The 17680-nt window shown below is 46.1% G+C and overlaps 1 protein-coding gene across 2 annotated transcripts in view; it reads left to right on the plus strand.

The window, feature by feature from the left end:
- SLC35F5 (solute carrier family 35 member F5) overlaps positions 1-16634 on the plus strand; it is a 57641-nt gene extending 41007 nt beyond the window's left edge. The window contains exons 13-17 of one of the 2 annotated variants that reach the window (XM_056536297.1): positions 1072-1231; positions 8281-8371; positions 12861-13015; positions 13148-13239; positions 14587-16633. In XM_056536297.1, coding sequence (XP_056392272.1) covers positions 1072-1231; positions 8281-8371; positions 12861-13015; positions 13148-13232 — 491 coding nt within the window. In that variant the 3' untranslated portion in view covers positions 13233-13239; positions 14587-16633. Of the gene's footprint in view, positions 1-1071; positions 1232-8280; positions 8372-12860; positions 13016-13147; positions 13240-14586 lie in introns of both variants that reach the window. The other variant, XR_008847250.1, reaches the window with a different exon arrangement.
- Positions 16635-17680: the final 1046 nt, after the last annotated feature.

Consider the following 17680-nt stretch of genomic DNA (forward strand, 5'->3'; position numbering starts at 1 on the left):
TGGGCAGTGCCTGGTTTCCTCCAGACATGATGCTGCCCCCACCATGATCACTGTAGGGATGGTATTGGGCAGGTGATGGGCAGTGCCTAGTTTCCTCCAGACATGATGCTGCCCCCACCATGCCTGTCTCTGAGCTCTACAGGCAGTTAATTCCCCCTCCTTGCTGGTGTTTGCTCTCATATACATTGTCAGCTGTCAGTCCTTTATATAGACAGGTCTTTGTCTTGTCCAATCAGTTGACTTTTCCCCAGATGATCCAACCAAGGTGGAGAAACATCTCAGAGATGATCAAGAGAAACGGGAGGAGCCAGAGCTAAATATCAAGTGTCACAGCAAAGGGTCTGAATACTTATGTCTATGTAGAAGTAGAGATACAAGTGAAGTAGAAGCCGCATGGTGAGCAACATTATTGAAATACAGAGTGCAAAATAGTAAAGGGGTACTTCGCTAGAAAACATTTAAATCAACTGGTGCCAGAAAGTTAAACAGATTTGTAAATTACTTCTAATTAAAAATATTAATCCTTCCAGTACTTAGCTGCTCTATGCTCCACAGGAAGTTCTTTTCCTTTTTGAATTTACTTTGTCTGACCACAGTGCTCTATGCTGACACTTCTGTCCATGTCCAGAACTGTTCAGAGTAGGAGCAAATCTCCACAGCAAACCCCTCCTGCTCTTTACAGTTCCTGACATGGACAGAGGTGTCAGCAGAGAGCACTGTGGTCAGACAGAAATGAATTCCAGAAAGAAATACAACATACTCTGTATACAGCAGCTGATAAGTACTGGAAGGATTAAGATTTTTTTTATAGAAGTAATTTACAAATCTGTTTTAAGTTTCTGGCACCAGTTGATAAAAAAAAAAAAAAAGAATAAATAAATAAACAAAATGTTTTCCAGTGGGGTACCCCTTTTAAAGCCAGTAAACCCAAAATACAATAGAAAGTGGTGTCTCTATTCTCCTAATACCAGGCTTCATCCCCTCCTGATGGTCATGTGACTGCCCTTACCTTGTGACTCCTCCTCAGTGGGATCCATATAACAGCTGATGTTTTGTTGCTTTGTCTCCCAGGCTTCGTCGGCCTCTTTAACCTCCTCCTCCTGTGGCCGGGCTTCTTTCTTCTACACTACACACAGTTTGAAGCTTTTGAGTTTCCCAATAAACTAGTTTGGATGTATCTGGTGATCAACGGCCTCGTCGGCACCGTGCTCTCCGAATTCCTATGGCTGTGGTGAGTATCTCTGCTTATATGTGAGATGGTTGGACCGCAACCAGAACTTAGTGATGCCCCCTTCCCCCAACACACACCACACACCCCCACACACACACCACACACCCCCACACACACACCACACACCACACACACCACACCCCCCCACACACACACCACACACCCCCACACACACACCACACACCACACACACCACACCCCCCCACACACACACCACACACACACACCACACCCCCCCCACACACCACACACCCCACACACCCCACACACCACACACACCACACACACACACCCCCACACACACACACACACACCACACACACACACACCACACACACACACCACACACACACACACACCCACACACACACACAAAATAAATAAATATATATAAAATTTTAGTGATGGTTGTAATTTTTTAACCCTTTCCCCATATAGACTTGTCTACTACAGACTACACCACAATCTCCTCCAGACACATCTGACTAGTCCTGTGTATTGTACATTACACCATAACCTCCTCACCTGTGACTAGTCCTGTATTGTACATTACACCATAACCTCCTCACCTGTGACTAGTCCTGTACTGTACATTACACCATAACCCCCTCACCTGTGACTAGTCCTATATACTGTACATTACACCATAACCTCCTCACCTGTGACTAGTCCTGTACTGTACATTACACCATAACCTCCTCACCTGTGACTAGTCCTGTACTGTACATTACACCATAACCTCCTCACCTGTGACTAGTCCTGTCTATTGTACATTACACCATAACCTCCTCACCTGTGACTAGTCCTGTACTGTACATTACACCATAACCTCCTCACCTGTGACTAGTCCTGTACTGTACATTACACCATAACCCCCTCACCTGTGACTAGTCCTGTGTACTGTACATTACACCATAACCTCCTCACCTGTGACTAGTCCTGTGTACTGTACATTACACCATAACCCCCTCACCTGTGACTAGTCCTGTGTACTGTACATTACACCATAACCTCCTCACCTGTGACTAGTCCTGTACTGTACATTACACCATAACCTCCTCACCTGTGACTAGTCCTATATACTGTACATTACACCATAACCTCCTCACCTGTGACTAGTCCTGTACTGTACATTACACCATAACCTCCTCACCTGTGACTAGTCCTATATACTGTACATTACACCATAACCTCCTCACCTGTGACTAGTCCTGTACTGTACATTACACCATAACCTCCTCACCTGTGACTAGTCCTGTATTGTACATTACACCATAACCCCCTCACCTGTGACTAGTCCTGTACTGTACATTACACCATAACCTCCTCACCTGTGACTAGTCCTGTATTGTACATTACACCATAACCCCCTCACCTGTGACTAGTCCTGTGTACTGTACATTACACCATAACCCCCTCACCTGTGACTAGTCCTGTATTGTACATTACACCATAACCTCCTCACCTGTGACTAGTCCTGTGTACTGTACATTACACCATAACCCCCTCACCTGTGACTAGTCCTGTATACTGTACATTACACCATAACCTCCTCACCTGTGACTAGTCCTGTCTATTGTACATTACACCATAACCTCCTCACCTGTGACTAGTCCTGTCTATTGTACATTACACCATAACCTCCTCACCTGTGACTAGTCCTGTGTACTGTACATTACATCATAACCCCCTCACCTGTGACTAGTCCTGTCTACTGTACATTACACCATAACCCCCTCACCTGTGACTAGTCCTGTACTGTACATTACACCATAACCTCCTCACCTGTGACTAGTCCTGTGTATTGTACATTACACCATAACCTCCTCACCTGTGACTAGTCCTGTGTACTGTACATTACACCATAACCTCCTCACCTGTGACTAGTACTATATACTGTACATTACACCATAACCTCCTCACCTGTGACTAGTCCTATATACTGTACATTACACCATAACCTCCTCACCTGTGACTAGTCCTGTACTGTACATTACACCATAACCTCCTCACCTGTGACTAGTCCTGTATTGTACATTACACCATAACCCCCTCACCTGTGACTAGTCCTGTACTGTACATTACACCATAACCCCCTCACCTGTGACTAGTCCTATATACTGTACATTACACCATAACCCCCTCACCTGTGACTAGTCCTGTACTGTACATTACACCATAACCTCCTCACCTGTGACTAGTCCTGTGTACTGTACATTACACCATAACCTCCTCACCTGTGACTAGTCCTGTACTGTACATTACACCATAACCTCCTCACCTGTGACTAGTCCTGTACTGTACATTACACCATAACCTCCTCACCTGTGACTAGTCCTGTCTATTGTACATTACACCATAACCTCCTCACCTGTGACTAGTCCTGTGTACTGTACATTACACCATAACCCCCTCACCTGTGACTAGTCCTGTCTACTGTACATTACACCATAACCCCCTCACCTGTGACTAGTCCTGTGTATTGTACATTACACCATAACCTCCTCACCTGTGACTAGTCCTGTCTACTGTACATTACATCATAACCTCCTCACCTGTGACTAGTCCTGTACTGTACATTACACCATAACCTCCTCACCTGTGACTAGTCCTGTACTGTACATTACACCATAACCTCCTCACCTGTGACTAGTCCTGTACTGTACATTACACCATAACCTCCTCACCTGTGACTAGTCCTGTATATTGTACATTACACCATAACCTCCTCACCTGTGACTAGTCCTATATACTGTACATTACACCATAACCCCCTCACCTGTGACTAGTCCTGTACTGTACATTACATCATAACCTCCTCACCTGTGACTAGTCCTGTCTACTGTACATTACACCATAACCTCCTCACCTGTGACTAGTCCTGTGTATTGTACATTACACCATAACCCCCTTACCTGTGACTAGTCCTGTACTGTACATTACACCATAACCTCCTCACCTGTGACTAGTCCTGTGTACTGTACATTACACCATAACCTCCTCACCTGTGACTAGTCCTGTGTACTGTACATTACACCATAACCTCCTCACCTGTGACTAGTCCTGTACTGTACATTACACCATAACCTCCTCACCTGTGACTAGTCCTGTCTACTGTACATTACACCATAACCTCCTCACCTGTGACTAGTCCTGTACTGTACATTACACCATAACCTCCTCACCTGTGACTAGTCCTGTACTGTACATTACACCATAACCTCCTCACCTGTGACTAGTCCTATATACTGTACATTACACCATAACCTCCTCACCTGTGACTAGTCCTGTACTGTACATTACACCATAACCTCCTCACCTGTGACTAGTCCTGTGTACTGTACATTACACCATAACCTCCTCACCTGTGACTAGTCCTGTACTGTACATTACACCATAACCTCCTCACCTGTGACTAGTCCTGTGTACTGTACATTACACCATAACCTCCTCACCTGTGACTAGTCCTGTCTACTGTACATTACACCATAACCTCCTCACCTGTGACTAGTCCTGTCTACTGTACATTACACCATAACCTCCTCACCTGTGACTAGTCCTGTACTGTACATTACACCATAACCTCCTCACCTGTGACTAGTCCTGTATTGTACATTACACCATAACCCCCTCACCTGTGACTAGTCCTATATACTGTACATTACACCATAACCTCCTCACCTGTGACTAGTCCTGTATTGTACATTACACCATAACCTCCTCACCTGTGACTAGTCCTATATACTGTACATTACACCATAACCTCCTCACCTGTGACTAGTCCTGTACTGTACATTACATCATAACCTCCTCACCTGTGACTAGTCCTGTACTGTACATTACACCATAACCTCCTCACCTGTGACTAGTCCTGTCTACTGTACATTACACCATAACCTCCTCACCTGTGACTAGTCCTATATACTGTACATTACACCATAACCTCCTCACCTGTGACTAGTCCTGTACTGTACATTACACCATAACCTCCTCACCTGTGACTAGTCCTGTACTGTACATTAGACCATAACCTCCTCACCTGTGACTAGTCCTGTGTACTGTACATTACACCATAACCTCCTCACCTGTGACTAGTCCTGTGTACTGTACATTACACCATAACCTCCTCACCTGTGACTAGTCCTGTGTACTGTACATTACACCATAACCTCCTCACCTGTGACTAGTCCTATATACTGTACATTACACCATAACCTCCTCACCTGTGACTAGTCCTATATACTGTACATTACACCATAACCTCCTCACCTGTGACTAGTCCTGTACTGTACATTACACCATAACCTCCTCACCTGTGACTAGTCCTGTACTGTACATTACACCATAACCTCCTCACCTGTGACTAGTCCTGTGTCTTGTACATTACACCATAACCTCCTCACCTGTGACTAGTCCTGTGTACTGTACATTACACCATAACCTCCTCACCTGTGACTAGTCCTGTACTGTACATTACACCATAACCTCCTCACCTGTGACTAGTCCTGTGTACTGTACATTACACCATAACCTCCTCACCTGTGACTAATCCTGTGTACTGTACATTACACCATAACCTCCTCACCTGTGACTAGTCCTGTGTACTGTACATTACACCATAACCCCCTCACCTGTGACTAGTCCTGTGTCTTGTACATTACACCATAACCTCCTCACCTGTGACTAGTCCTGTGTACTGTACATTACACCATAACCTCCTCACCTGTGACTAGTCCTGTACTGTACATTACACCATAACCTCCTCACCTGTGACTAGTCCTGTACTGTACATTACACCATAACCTCCTCACCTGTGACTAGTCCTGTACTGTACATTACACCATAACCTCCTCACCTGTGACTAGTCCTGTACTGTACATTACACCATAACCTCCTCACCTGTGACTAGTCCTGTACTGTACATTACACCATAACCTCCTCACCTGTGACTAGTCCTGTACTGTACATTACACCATAACCTCCTCACCTGTGACTAGTCCTGTGTACTGTACATTACACCATAACCCCCTCACCTGTGACTAGTCCTGTATACTGTACATTACACCATAACCTCCTCACCTGTGACTAGTCCTGTCTACTGTACATTACATCATAACCTCCTCACCTGTGACTAGTCCTGTGTATTGTACATTACACCATAACCTCCTCACCTGTGACTAGTCCTGTACTGTACATTACACCATAACCTCCTCACCTGTGACTAGTCCTGTACTGTACATTACACCATAACCTCCTCACCTGTGACTAGTCCTATATACTGTACATTACACCATAACCTCCTCACCTGTGACTAGTCCTATATACTGTACATTACACCATAACCTCCTCACCTGTGACTAGTCCTATATATTGTACATTACACCATAACCTCCTCACCTGTGACTAGTCCTGTGTACTGTACATTACACCATAACCTCCTCACCTGTGACTAGTCCTGTGTATTGTACATTACACCATAACCTCCTCACCTGTGACTAGTCCTGTGTATTGTACATTACACCATAACCTCCTCACCTGTGACTAGTCCTGTGTATTGTACATTACACCATAACCTCCTCACCTGTGACTAGTCCTGTACTGTACATTACACCATAACCTCCTCACCTGTGACTAGTCCTGTATATTGTACATTACACCATAACCTCCTCACCTGTGACTAGTCCTATATACTGTACATTACACCATAACCTCCTCACCTGTGACTAGTCCTGTGTATTGTACATTACACCATAACCTCCTCACCTGTGACTAGTCCTGTCTACTGTACATTACACCATAACCTCCTCACCTGTGACTAGTCCTGTCTACTGTACATTACACCATAACCTCCTCACCTGTGACTAGTCCTGTATACTGTACATTACACCATAACCTCCTCACCTGTGACTAGTCCTGTATACTGTACATTACACCATAACCTCCTCACCTGTGACTAGTCCTGTATACTGTACATTACACCATAACCTCCTCACCTGTGACTAGTCCTGTACTGTACATTACACCATAACCTCCTCACCTGTGACTAGTCCTGTGTACTGTATATTACACCATAACCTCCTCACCTGTGACTAGTCCTGTACTGTACATTACACCATAACCTCCTCACCTGTGACTAGTCCTGTCTACTGTACATTACACCATAACCTCCTCACCTGTGACTAGTCCTGTATACTGTACATTACACCATAACCTCCTCACCTGTGACTAGTCCTGTATACTGTACATTACACCATAACCTCCTCACCTGTGACTAGTCCTGTATACTGTACATTACACCATAACCTCCTCACCTGTGACTAGTCCTGTATACTGTACATTACACCATAACCTCCTCACCTGTGACTAGTCCTGTATACTGTACATTACACCATAACCTCCTCACCTGTGACTAGTCCTGTATACTGTACATTACACCATAACCTCCTCACCTGTGACTAGTCCTGTACTGTACATTACACCATAACCTCCTCACCTGTGACTAGTCCTGTGTACTGTATATTACACCAGTGTTTCCCAACCAGTGTGCCTCCAGCTGTTGCAAAACTACAACTCCCAGCATGCCCGGACAGCCAACGGCTGTCCGGTCATGCTGGGAATTGTAGTTTTGCCACAGCTGGAGGCACCCTGGTTGGGAAACAATGCACCATAACCTCCTCACCTGTGACTAGTCCTGTCTATTGTAGCCTACACCATTCCCTGTCAGCAGGATACGCCTTATCTATAACACTGTGCGACGCTAAAATAAATCGGGCACGTCGTCTCCTTGGTGTAGTTTTAAGCCGTCACCATAAAGGACACTAGTAATAAATCCCCTCCATTATGTGTGTGATGAATTACAGATCACTCTCTACAGACTCTGTCCCTGTAGTCCATGTCTCCTCATCTCTCACACTCAGAGGAAGGTCACATATCCACCACAAGATGGCGCTCCATCCTACTTGTATGCTCCCCGTGTGCTTTCCATGCTATGTCTGGCTTGTTCAGCTGTCTGGGTCACGTTTTGAGCTTTTTTTTTTTTGCTGTTTCAGGGGCTGCTTCCTGACCTCCTCTCTGGTTGGCACCCTGGCCCTCAGCCTCACCATCCCGCTCTCCATCATTGCGGACATTTGCATGCAGAAGGTAACAGCCATTATTTTTACTGTTTTTCCCTGAGAGTGCAGTTCTGTAAGTGTCTGTCTGGTTGCTGTGCTATGTGCTTTTCTCCCCCTCCAGCGCTCGCTCCATATGCTTTATATTCTGATTTCCCTGACGTATCCAACTCTCATCATGCCAATAGATCGGCAAATTGTACATTAAAAGGAGTCTTTAGGCGCTAGACTGGGGGCGAGTAAAATGACTGCTTAGGTGGCGGGCTGCGCTCTCTTCTTTTTATGTTTTTATTACGGTTTTAATGTGCTTGTTAGATGTAGGAGAAAATGCATTGTAAAAATTTTATTTATTTATATATATATATATATATATATATATATATATATATATATATATATATTTTTGCTGTAGTTTTGAGATGCAGTTTTTGACTTTACTTGGGTTCAACGCTGCAGTTTTAACCTGTTCAGGGCGTATGGATTTGCCCGTGGGAATTCCGTTCCCCGCCGCTAGCCGGTTGGGGACCGGACCGGGATGCCTGCTGAAATCATTCAGCAGGCATCCCGGCACATCGCCGAGGGGGGTCCTGAGACCCACCCCCATGTCTGCGATCACAGGAAATCGCATGTCAATTCAGACATGTGATTTTCTGCTATTCCGGGCTGATCGGGTCTCTGGTGAACCAATTCCCCGGAAAATAGGGATGATCGGAGCTGTCAGTGACAGCCCCGATCATCCTAAGGGATAGGAGCGAGGTTACTGTGCTGCAGCCTCCTCCTATCCCCTGCCATTAGTCCGCACTGAGTACTGACCAATAAAACGGGGGGAGAAGATGGCGGCCGGTACCTGCAAAGATGGTAGGGAGGCGACGGCGTGGAGCATCAAGGGAGGTGGCAGTCAAGTGATATTTACTGCTGCCTTCCTTGTGGTTGCCAAACTGTAACTCCCAGCATGCCCAGACAGCCCAGGCATGCTGGGAGTTGTAGTTCTGTAACATCTGTCCCTTCAAATTTTGCAATTTTCATGAATATTTTGAAAATTGCTGCTCTACTTTGAAGCCCTCTAAAGTTTTCCAAAAGTAAAAATATGTCTATTTTATGATGCCAACATAAAGTGGACATATTGTATTTTGTGAATCTATATAAAATGTATTTGGAATGTCCATTTTCCTTACAAGCAGAGAGTTTCAAAGTTAGAAACATGCTAAATTTTCATGAAATTTGGGTATTTTTCACCAAGAAAGGATGCAAGTAACAACGAAAATGTACTACTAAAATAAAGTAGAATTTGTCACGAAAAAACAATCTCAGAATCAGAATAATCAGTAAAAGCATCTCAGAGTTATTAATGCATAAAGTGACAGTGATCAGAATTGCAATAAAGGGCTGCGTCCTTAGGGTGAAAATGAGCTGCGTCCTTAAGGGGGTTAAGAGGTTTTTAGGTAAAGAATTGGGATAAATAAAGCAGCACTGACCAGTTATCAGCGTCATCATATCAGTATCTGTCCTATAGCTTACACAAAGTTTTCAGTCCTAAAATCACAGAACAGTGTTTCCCAAACAGGGTGCCTCCAGCTGTTGCAAAACTCCCAGCATGCAAGGACAGCCTATAACATAAGTGTTAAAAAGACGGCGATTATTCATATTTTACACTGCGATATTACGCCCTGTAATATTATATACAGTTGTCCCTCCACATACGATGGTAATCCCTTCCAAATGGACCATCGTTACTTGAATCCATTGTATGTTGAGGGATCCGTGCAATAGTAATATAGAAAGTTATACTCACGTTAGTGCTGGGTGATATGACCAAAAATGAGTATCACTGTATTTTTCGAAGGTATCACGGTATTTTTTTGTTTTTTTTTTACATTGAGACTTGCATTGAGGTGGCTAGAGATGAGCGAACTTACAGTAAATTTGATTCGTCACGAACTTCTCGGCTCGGCAGTTGATGACTTTTCCTACGTAAATTAGTTCAGCTTTCAGGTGCTCCGGTGGGCTGGAAAAGGTGGATACAGTCCTAGGAAAGAGTCTCTTAGGACTGTATCCACCTTTTCCAGCCCACCGGAGCACCGGAAAGCTGAACTAATTTATGCAGGAAAAGTCATCAACTGCCGAGCCGATAAGTTCGTGACGAATCGAATTTACTGTAAGTTCGCTCATCTCTAGAGGTGGCGTAGCGGAACTAAATGGGCTTTTGGAACTAAATGTTCTGAACACTGGGGCAGTGGAGTACCCTTTTAAATAGATGTAACAAACAACCCTACAGCCTCCAGCTGTTGCAAAACTACAACTCTCAGCATGTTGAACTATATAGTAGTGTATAGTATAGGTCAGTGTTTCCCAACCAGGGGTGCCTCCAGCTGTTGCAAATCTACAACTCCCAGCATGTTGGACTATATAGTAGTGTATAGTATAGGTCAGTGTTTCCCAACTAGGGGTGACTCCAGCTGTTGCAAAACTACTACTCCCAGCATGCCCGGACAGCCGTTGGCTGTCCGGGCATGCTGGGAGTTGTAGTTTTGCAACAGCTGGAGGGCCTCAACAGCTGGAGGGCCTACTGTAGGTATAGTATATTATACAGACCCCTGTCCATCCCAGAACCCTGACTCGCCTTCCCAGTTGCTGCAGGGACCGTCCGGGGAGGGTGGTCCGGGCCATCCATCCTTCCTGTAGTGTCCGGCGGCATTCCGGGTGGAGGGTGAACCGGTCCGGGCTGTCCTTCTTCTCCGGGGGTCCTCTTCTCCACTCCGGGCAGGCTCCGGCCTTGTAACGCTGCATACACGCCGCTGCGCAGTGACGTCTGTGTGCAGCGACGCACCTGACGTCACGGCGTAGCGGCGTCTATGCAGCGTTACTAGGCCGGAGCCTGCCCGGAGTGGAGAAGAGGACCCCCGGAGAAGAAGGACAGCCCGGACCGGTTCACCCTCCACCCGGAATGCTGCCGGACACTACAGGAAGGATGGATGGCCCGGACCACCCCCATTACGGGTAATTTTTATTTTTTTTATTGACTCGGAGGGTGGGGGAGGGGCCCGACTGGTATAGCGGTATGGGCAAAAATCCATACCGTGGGAGAAAAAAACAAAACTGTATCCGGTTCATACCGGTATACCGCCCAGCACTAACTCACGTGTCCCCGCCGCTCCGGACCGTCACCGCTGCCCTGGATAATCGCTGTCATCACGTTCCCGGGGTGTCCTTGCTGCCCTGGATTGTCGCTATCATCTGGTCAGGATCTTCGCTCTTCATCGCCGTCATCACGTCGCTACGCACGCCGCATCTATTGGATGACGGGACGGCGTGCGCGGTGATGTGAGGACGACGATGGAGAGCGACGGCCATGCAGCGGAGCCCAAGAGGACGGTCCGCAACGTCTGGGACAGGTGAGTGATGCTCACCGGAGCTCACGGGGCACATTAAACGGCTATCCGGTGGCAGCTGAAGCAGTCTGCGCTGCCGGATAGCTGTTTATGCGATGGCCCCGACATACAAAAAAAAAGCATCGTATGTTGATACTGCCTTAACCATGCGATGGCCTCGGAGAGTGATCGTATGCTGAAATTATCGTATATCGATATAACATTAAAGGACCGTATATAACAGTATATAACATTAAAGGGCGTAATATCACAGTATATAATAACATTGTAATATACCCTGAGATCTTACACCCTCTGATATTAAAGGAGTAGTCCAGTGTATAACATTTTTTTCTCTATCTTAAGGATAGGGGATAAGTTTCAGATTGTGGGGGGTCCGACCGCTGGGGCCCCCCGTGATCTCCCGTACGGGGCTCCGACTCGCTAATTAGAGAGCGCGTGCTGACCACCGCCTTCGGCAATCGCTCTGCCATAGCGCTGTATTTAGAGGGCGTATTGGCCACCGCTTAATGCGGTAGTCGACACTTGCTCTCTGGCCAGGGAGCCGAGGCCCCGTACGGGAGATCTTTTTAAAGAATTTCATGAAAAAACATTTTTCTTAATATCAACTGGCTCCAGAAAGTTGAACAGATTTGTAAATTACTTCTATTAAAAAAAACTTACTCCTTCCAGTACTTATCAGCTGCTGAAGTTGAGTTGTTCTTTTCTGTCTGACGACAGTGCTCTCTGCTGACACCTCTGTCTGTCTCAGGAACTGTCCAGAGCAGGAGAGGTTTTAAATGGGGATTTGCTCTTGTTCTGGACAGTTCCTGAGACAGACAGAGGTGTCAGCAGAGAGCACTGTCGTCAGACAGAAAAGAACAACTCAACTTCAGGAGCTGATAAGTTCTGGTAGGATTAAGATTTTTTAATAGAAGTAATTTTACAAATCTGTTTAACTTTCTGGAGCCAGTTGATATGAAGAAGAAATTTTTTTCATGGAATACCCCTTATAAAACACTTCTGATACTTCTCACTGTGATATTATCTCCTCCAGTATTGTATGGTGTTATAGGTCACCTCTGATACGGCAGGATAATATCTTACATCCTCAGATATCTAATAACTTCGCCGCCCTTTGACCTGTTCCAGGTGACCTTTTCCTGGGTGTTCTTTGCTGGCGCCCTCCCGGTTTTCATCTCCTTCTTCATCGTGACTCTCTTGTGTCATTACAATAACTGGGATCCAGTGATGGTCGCCATACGAAGGATCTTTGCTTTTATATGCAGGAAGCATCGGATGGCGAGGTATGTTCTTGGCGCAGCGCCAATGTTTATTTGTATCAGACAAATGTGACTCATTAATGGGATAATTAGCGTTTCCTGCGGAGCGGCGTCTCATCAGCTGATCACACAATGTATTCCCCTCCCCCACTTCAGGACATCGGAGGACAACGAGCTGAGTGAGAGCCTTATCCCCCTGCATAGTGTCTGCCCAGATGATGGCTCCACTGGCTGTTCCTAGCCCAGAGGTAAGTGTATATTACTACTATATATTGGGGCCCTTTTTAAATATTGCCCACTTCCAGCCTTGCCGTGTGTATTACAATATGTATTCCTCTCTCTCACTCTCATCAGCTTCTCCTGTCTACACTACATGACTGTATGATCAGCGTCTCCTCTACACTACATGACTGTATGATCAGCGTCTCCTCTACACTACATGACTGTATGATCAGCGTCTCCTCTACACTACATGACTGTATGATCAGCGTCTCCTCTACACTACATGACTGTATGATCACCTTCTCCTCTACACTACATCACTGATCAGCATCTCCTCTACACTACATGATTGTATGATCAGCGTCTCCTCTACACTACATCACTGATCAGCATCTCCTCTACACTACATGACTGTATGATCAGCGTCTCCCCTACACTACATGACTGTATGATCAGCGTCTCCTCTACACTACATGACTGTATGATCAGCGTCTCCTCTACACTACATGACTGTATGATCAGCGTCTCCCCTACACTACATGATTGTATGATCAGCGTCTCCTCTACACTACATCACTGATCAGCATCTCCTCTACACTACATGATTGTATGATCAGCGTCTCCTCTACACTACATCACTGATCAGCATCTCCTCTACACTACATGACTGTATGATCAGCGTCTCCTCTACACTACATGACTGTATGATCAGCGTCTCCTCTACACTACATGACTGTATGATCAACGTCTCCTCTACACTACATGACTGTATGATCAGCGTCTCCTCTACACTAAATGATTGTATGATCACCTTCTCCTCTACACTACATGATTGTATGATCAGCGTCTCCTCTCTACACTACATGACTGTATGATCAGCGTCTCCTCTACACTACATGACTGTATGATCAGCTTCTCCTCTACACTACATGACTGATCAGTGTCTCCTCTACACTACATGACTGTATGATCAGTGTCTCCTCTACACTACATGACTGTATGATCAGCGTCTCCTCTACACTACATGACTGTATGATCAGCGTCTCCTCTACACTACATGATTGTATGATCAGCGTCTTCCCTACACTACATGACTGTATGATCAGCGTCTCCCCTACACTACATGACTGTATGATCAGCGTCTCCCCTACACTACATGACTGTATGATCAGCGTCTCCTCTACACTACATGACTGTATGATCAGCGTCTCCTCTACATGACTGATCAGCTTCTCTCCTTGCCTCTGGTCTCTGTTACGTCTTCGTATTTTCAGTGCTCAGAGAGGTAATGGTGCTGCAAAGTATATAATAATATAATAGACGGCTGAATGTAATGTCCTCTCATGTAATCTTCTTTCTTTGTTCTCATCCAGCACTCTGCGGGACGTGTCTGACAATCATGAGGGCCGGCGGGGGCCGCTCTTCTGCCTCTCACCGTGTCTCTCGCCTGCGTTGCCCCTGCTGCTGTGGGGGGATTCCTGAAGATACCCCGGGGCACTGGCCGGCTGGAGCCTTCTCTGCAGCGTCTGCATCAAGGACGTTTGTTCCTCTCATTTGGTTTTGTCTGGGTTGTGTCTTATGAGATTTTGGGAAGTAAAGGGGCCTTAAAGGGGGGGGTGGGAGAGGAAAGAACAGACGTTGTCATCCTGAGTACCCCTTCCCTCTACCCATCATCCTCAGACCACAAAAGTCTGCAGAGTATGGGTGACCTGGACAAAACTGGAGGGGTTAAAGGAGTTTTCCCCAGAGACGACCCCATCCTGTGAGTCCTGTAGACTGTGGGGGTTCAGCAGTCACACCTCTCGACATCAGACGCTTATAGGTGGTAAGTGTTGTTTCTGAGAACCCTGATCCTCATCATCATCAAGGTTCTCCCTGAAATAACACTTACCTCCTATAAGCTGAATGCTCCAAGGTGTCTGTGCCGTGACCGCGGACTTCGTCTTATTCGGGGAGGGGTTCCTAATGCGTCTGCGGTGTGGAGAGGTCAGTGCTACACGTCCGTATCTGCGGGGTGCGTTCTGATTGCTATTTTCCCGTAGACCTCAGTGGTGAACCAAATGATGGGTTTTCCTCTGAGTTCTATGACAATGTTGTGGGGGCTGCAGCAGTCATGTGACATTATTAGCCCAGGTTTACACTTGCAGTGGTCAGGACGTGATCATCATATGTAAATGTATCCCCGTCATTACGTGTGTAAACTGTGATTGATTGAGAAAGGGGGGGGGGGGGGGGCTTAATTATGGTGTAATAAGAAAATACTTGAATAAAAAGCAATGACTTTAAGAATAGGGGTGGACAGCGGACATCAGATTTAAGGTGGACTAAAGCCTGTAGACCCATATATAGGGGTGGACAATGACCTGCAGATATACATATCGGGGTTAACTGGGTCCATCAGCTGCTGGATAGACCTGTAGGAGGAGACTGCAACGAGTGTAGGGGTTGGCAGCAGGTTCATGGGTAGGGGTTGTCAGCGGGCAGCAGGTTCATGGGTAGGGGTTGTCGGCGGGCAGCAGGTTCATGGGTTGGGGTTGTTGGTGTGTACATGGGTAGGGGTTGTCGGCGGGCAGTAGGTTCATTGGTAGGGGTTGTCGATGGGCAGCAGGTTCATGGGTAGGGGTTGTCGGCGGGCAGCAGGTTCATGGGTTGGGGTTGTCGGTGGGTACATGGGTAGGAGTTGTCGGCGGGCAGCAGGTTCATGGGTAGGGGTTGACGGTGGGCAGTGGATACATGGGTAGGGGTTGTTGGCGGGCAGCAGATGGACACTACTTGTAGCTGCAGCTTTCAGCTTTCACATTTCCCCCATAGACCAGTGTTTCCCAACCAGGGTGCCTCCAGCTGTTTCACAACTACAACTCCCAGCATGCCCGGACAGCCTTTGGCTGTCCGGGCATGCTGGGAGTTGTAGTTGTGAAACAGCTGGAGGCACCCTGGTTGGGAAACCCTGCCATAGACAATGCAGGCAGCCGGCCACTCACGTTCACAGGGTTTGGCCCGGCGTCACCTCTCTGCCTGCACCGTGTTGTTCCAGCGAGAAGATTTTTAATTTGCACTAAATAATCTTCATGTTGATGGATTTCATTGCGTATAAAGCAGCTGAGGCAGCAAATAAAGAGAAATGGTGAGATCCAAAGCCGCGCTAATAAGAAGCAGGAAATAATGGCATTGTTACCCCCAGAGAATAGCGGCTCCACGCTGGACTCTACGGGGGGAGCTCTGCCGACTGTATTACTGGAATCTCTGTATGACTCCCATGTTCCCTTCACACTACAGGCGGTGCCCCTTTACTTCCTGCGGGGGGCGCACACAGGTCGCCTTTTAATCTCAGGTTGATTTTCTTTGTGATGATTTATTTTTCATAAAATGTTGATCGTCAAAATAAATATTATTCAGTTTTGTGAATAAAAAAAATATATATAAAAAGAAAAACTTTTGTGTATATGTGTGTGTTTATTTATATATAATATAAATATATAGATAGATAGATAGATACACAGTGATCCCTCAACTTACAATGGCCTCAACATACAATGGTCTTTTCTGGACCATCGTAACTTGAAACCAGACTCGCCATACAATGCTATGGAATCAACCAAATATGTCAATGGCTGGAAGAACCGACCAATCAGAATGGACATTCACTGGTAAAACCCCTGTATTACTGAGGTGTATGCACTGACTGATGTCTGGTAGCGCCCCCTACAGTACAGGGAGGTATTACATGTTCTGTACTCTTAACCTGTATTACTGAAGTGTACATACTGACTGATGTCTGGTAGCGCCCCCTACAGTACAGGGAAGTGTTACATGTTCTGTTCTCTTTACCTGTATTACTGAAGTGTATGCACTGACTGGTGTCTGGTAGCGCCCCCCTACAGTACAGGGAAGTATAACATGTTCTGTACTCTTTACCTGTATTACTGAAGTGTATGCACTGACTGGTGTCTGGTAGCGCCCCCTACAGTACAGGGAGGTATTACATGTTCTGTACTCTTAACCTGTATTACTGAAGTGTACATACTGACTGATGTCTGGTAGCGCCCCCTACAGTACAGGGAAGTGTTACATGTTCTGTTCTCTTTACCTGTATTACTGAAGTGTATGCACTGACTGGTGTCTGGTAGCGCCCCCCTACAGTACAGGGAAGTATAACATGTTCTGTACTCTTTACCTGTATTACTGAAGTGTATGCACTGACTGGTGTCTGGTAGCGCCCCCTACAGTACAGGGAGGTATTACATGTTCTGTACTCTTTACCTGTATTACTGAAGTGTATTCACTGACTGGTGTCTGGTAGCGCCCCCTACAGTACAGGGAGGTATTACATGTTCTGTACTCTTTACCTGTATTACTGAAGTGTACATACTGACTGATGTCTGGTAGCGCCCCCTACAGTACAGGGAGGTATTACATGTTCTGTACTCTTTACCTGTATTACTGAAGTGTACATACTGACTGATGTCT

The sequence above is a fragment of the Hyla sarda genome, chromosome 8 (genome assembly GCF_029499605.1).
Source record: "Hyla sarda isolate aHylSar1 chromosome 8, aHylSar1.hap1, whole genome shotgun sequence".
NCBI lineage: Eukaryota > Metazoa > Chordata > Amphibia > Anura > Hylidae > Hyla > Hyla sarda.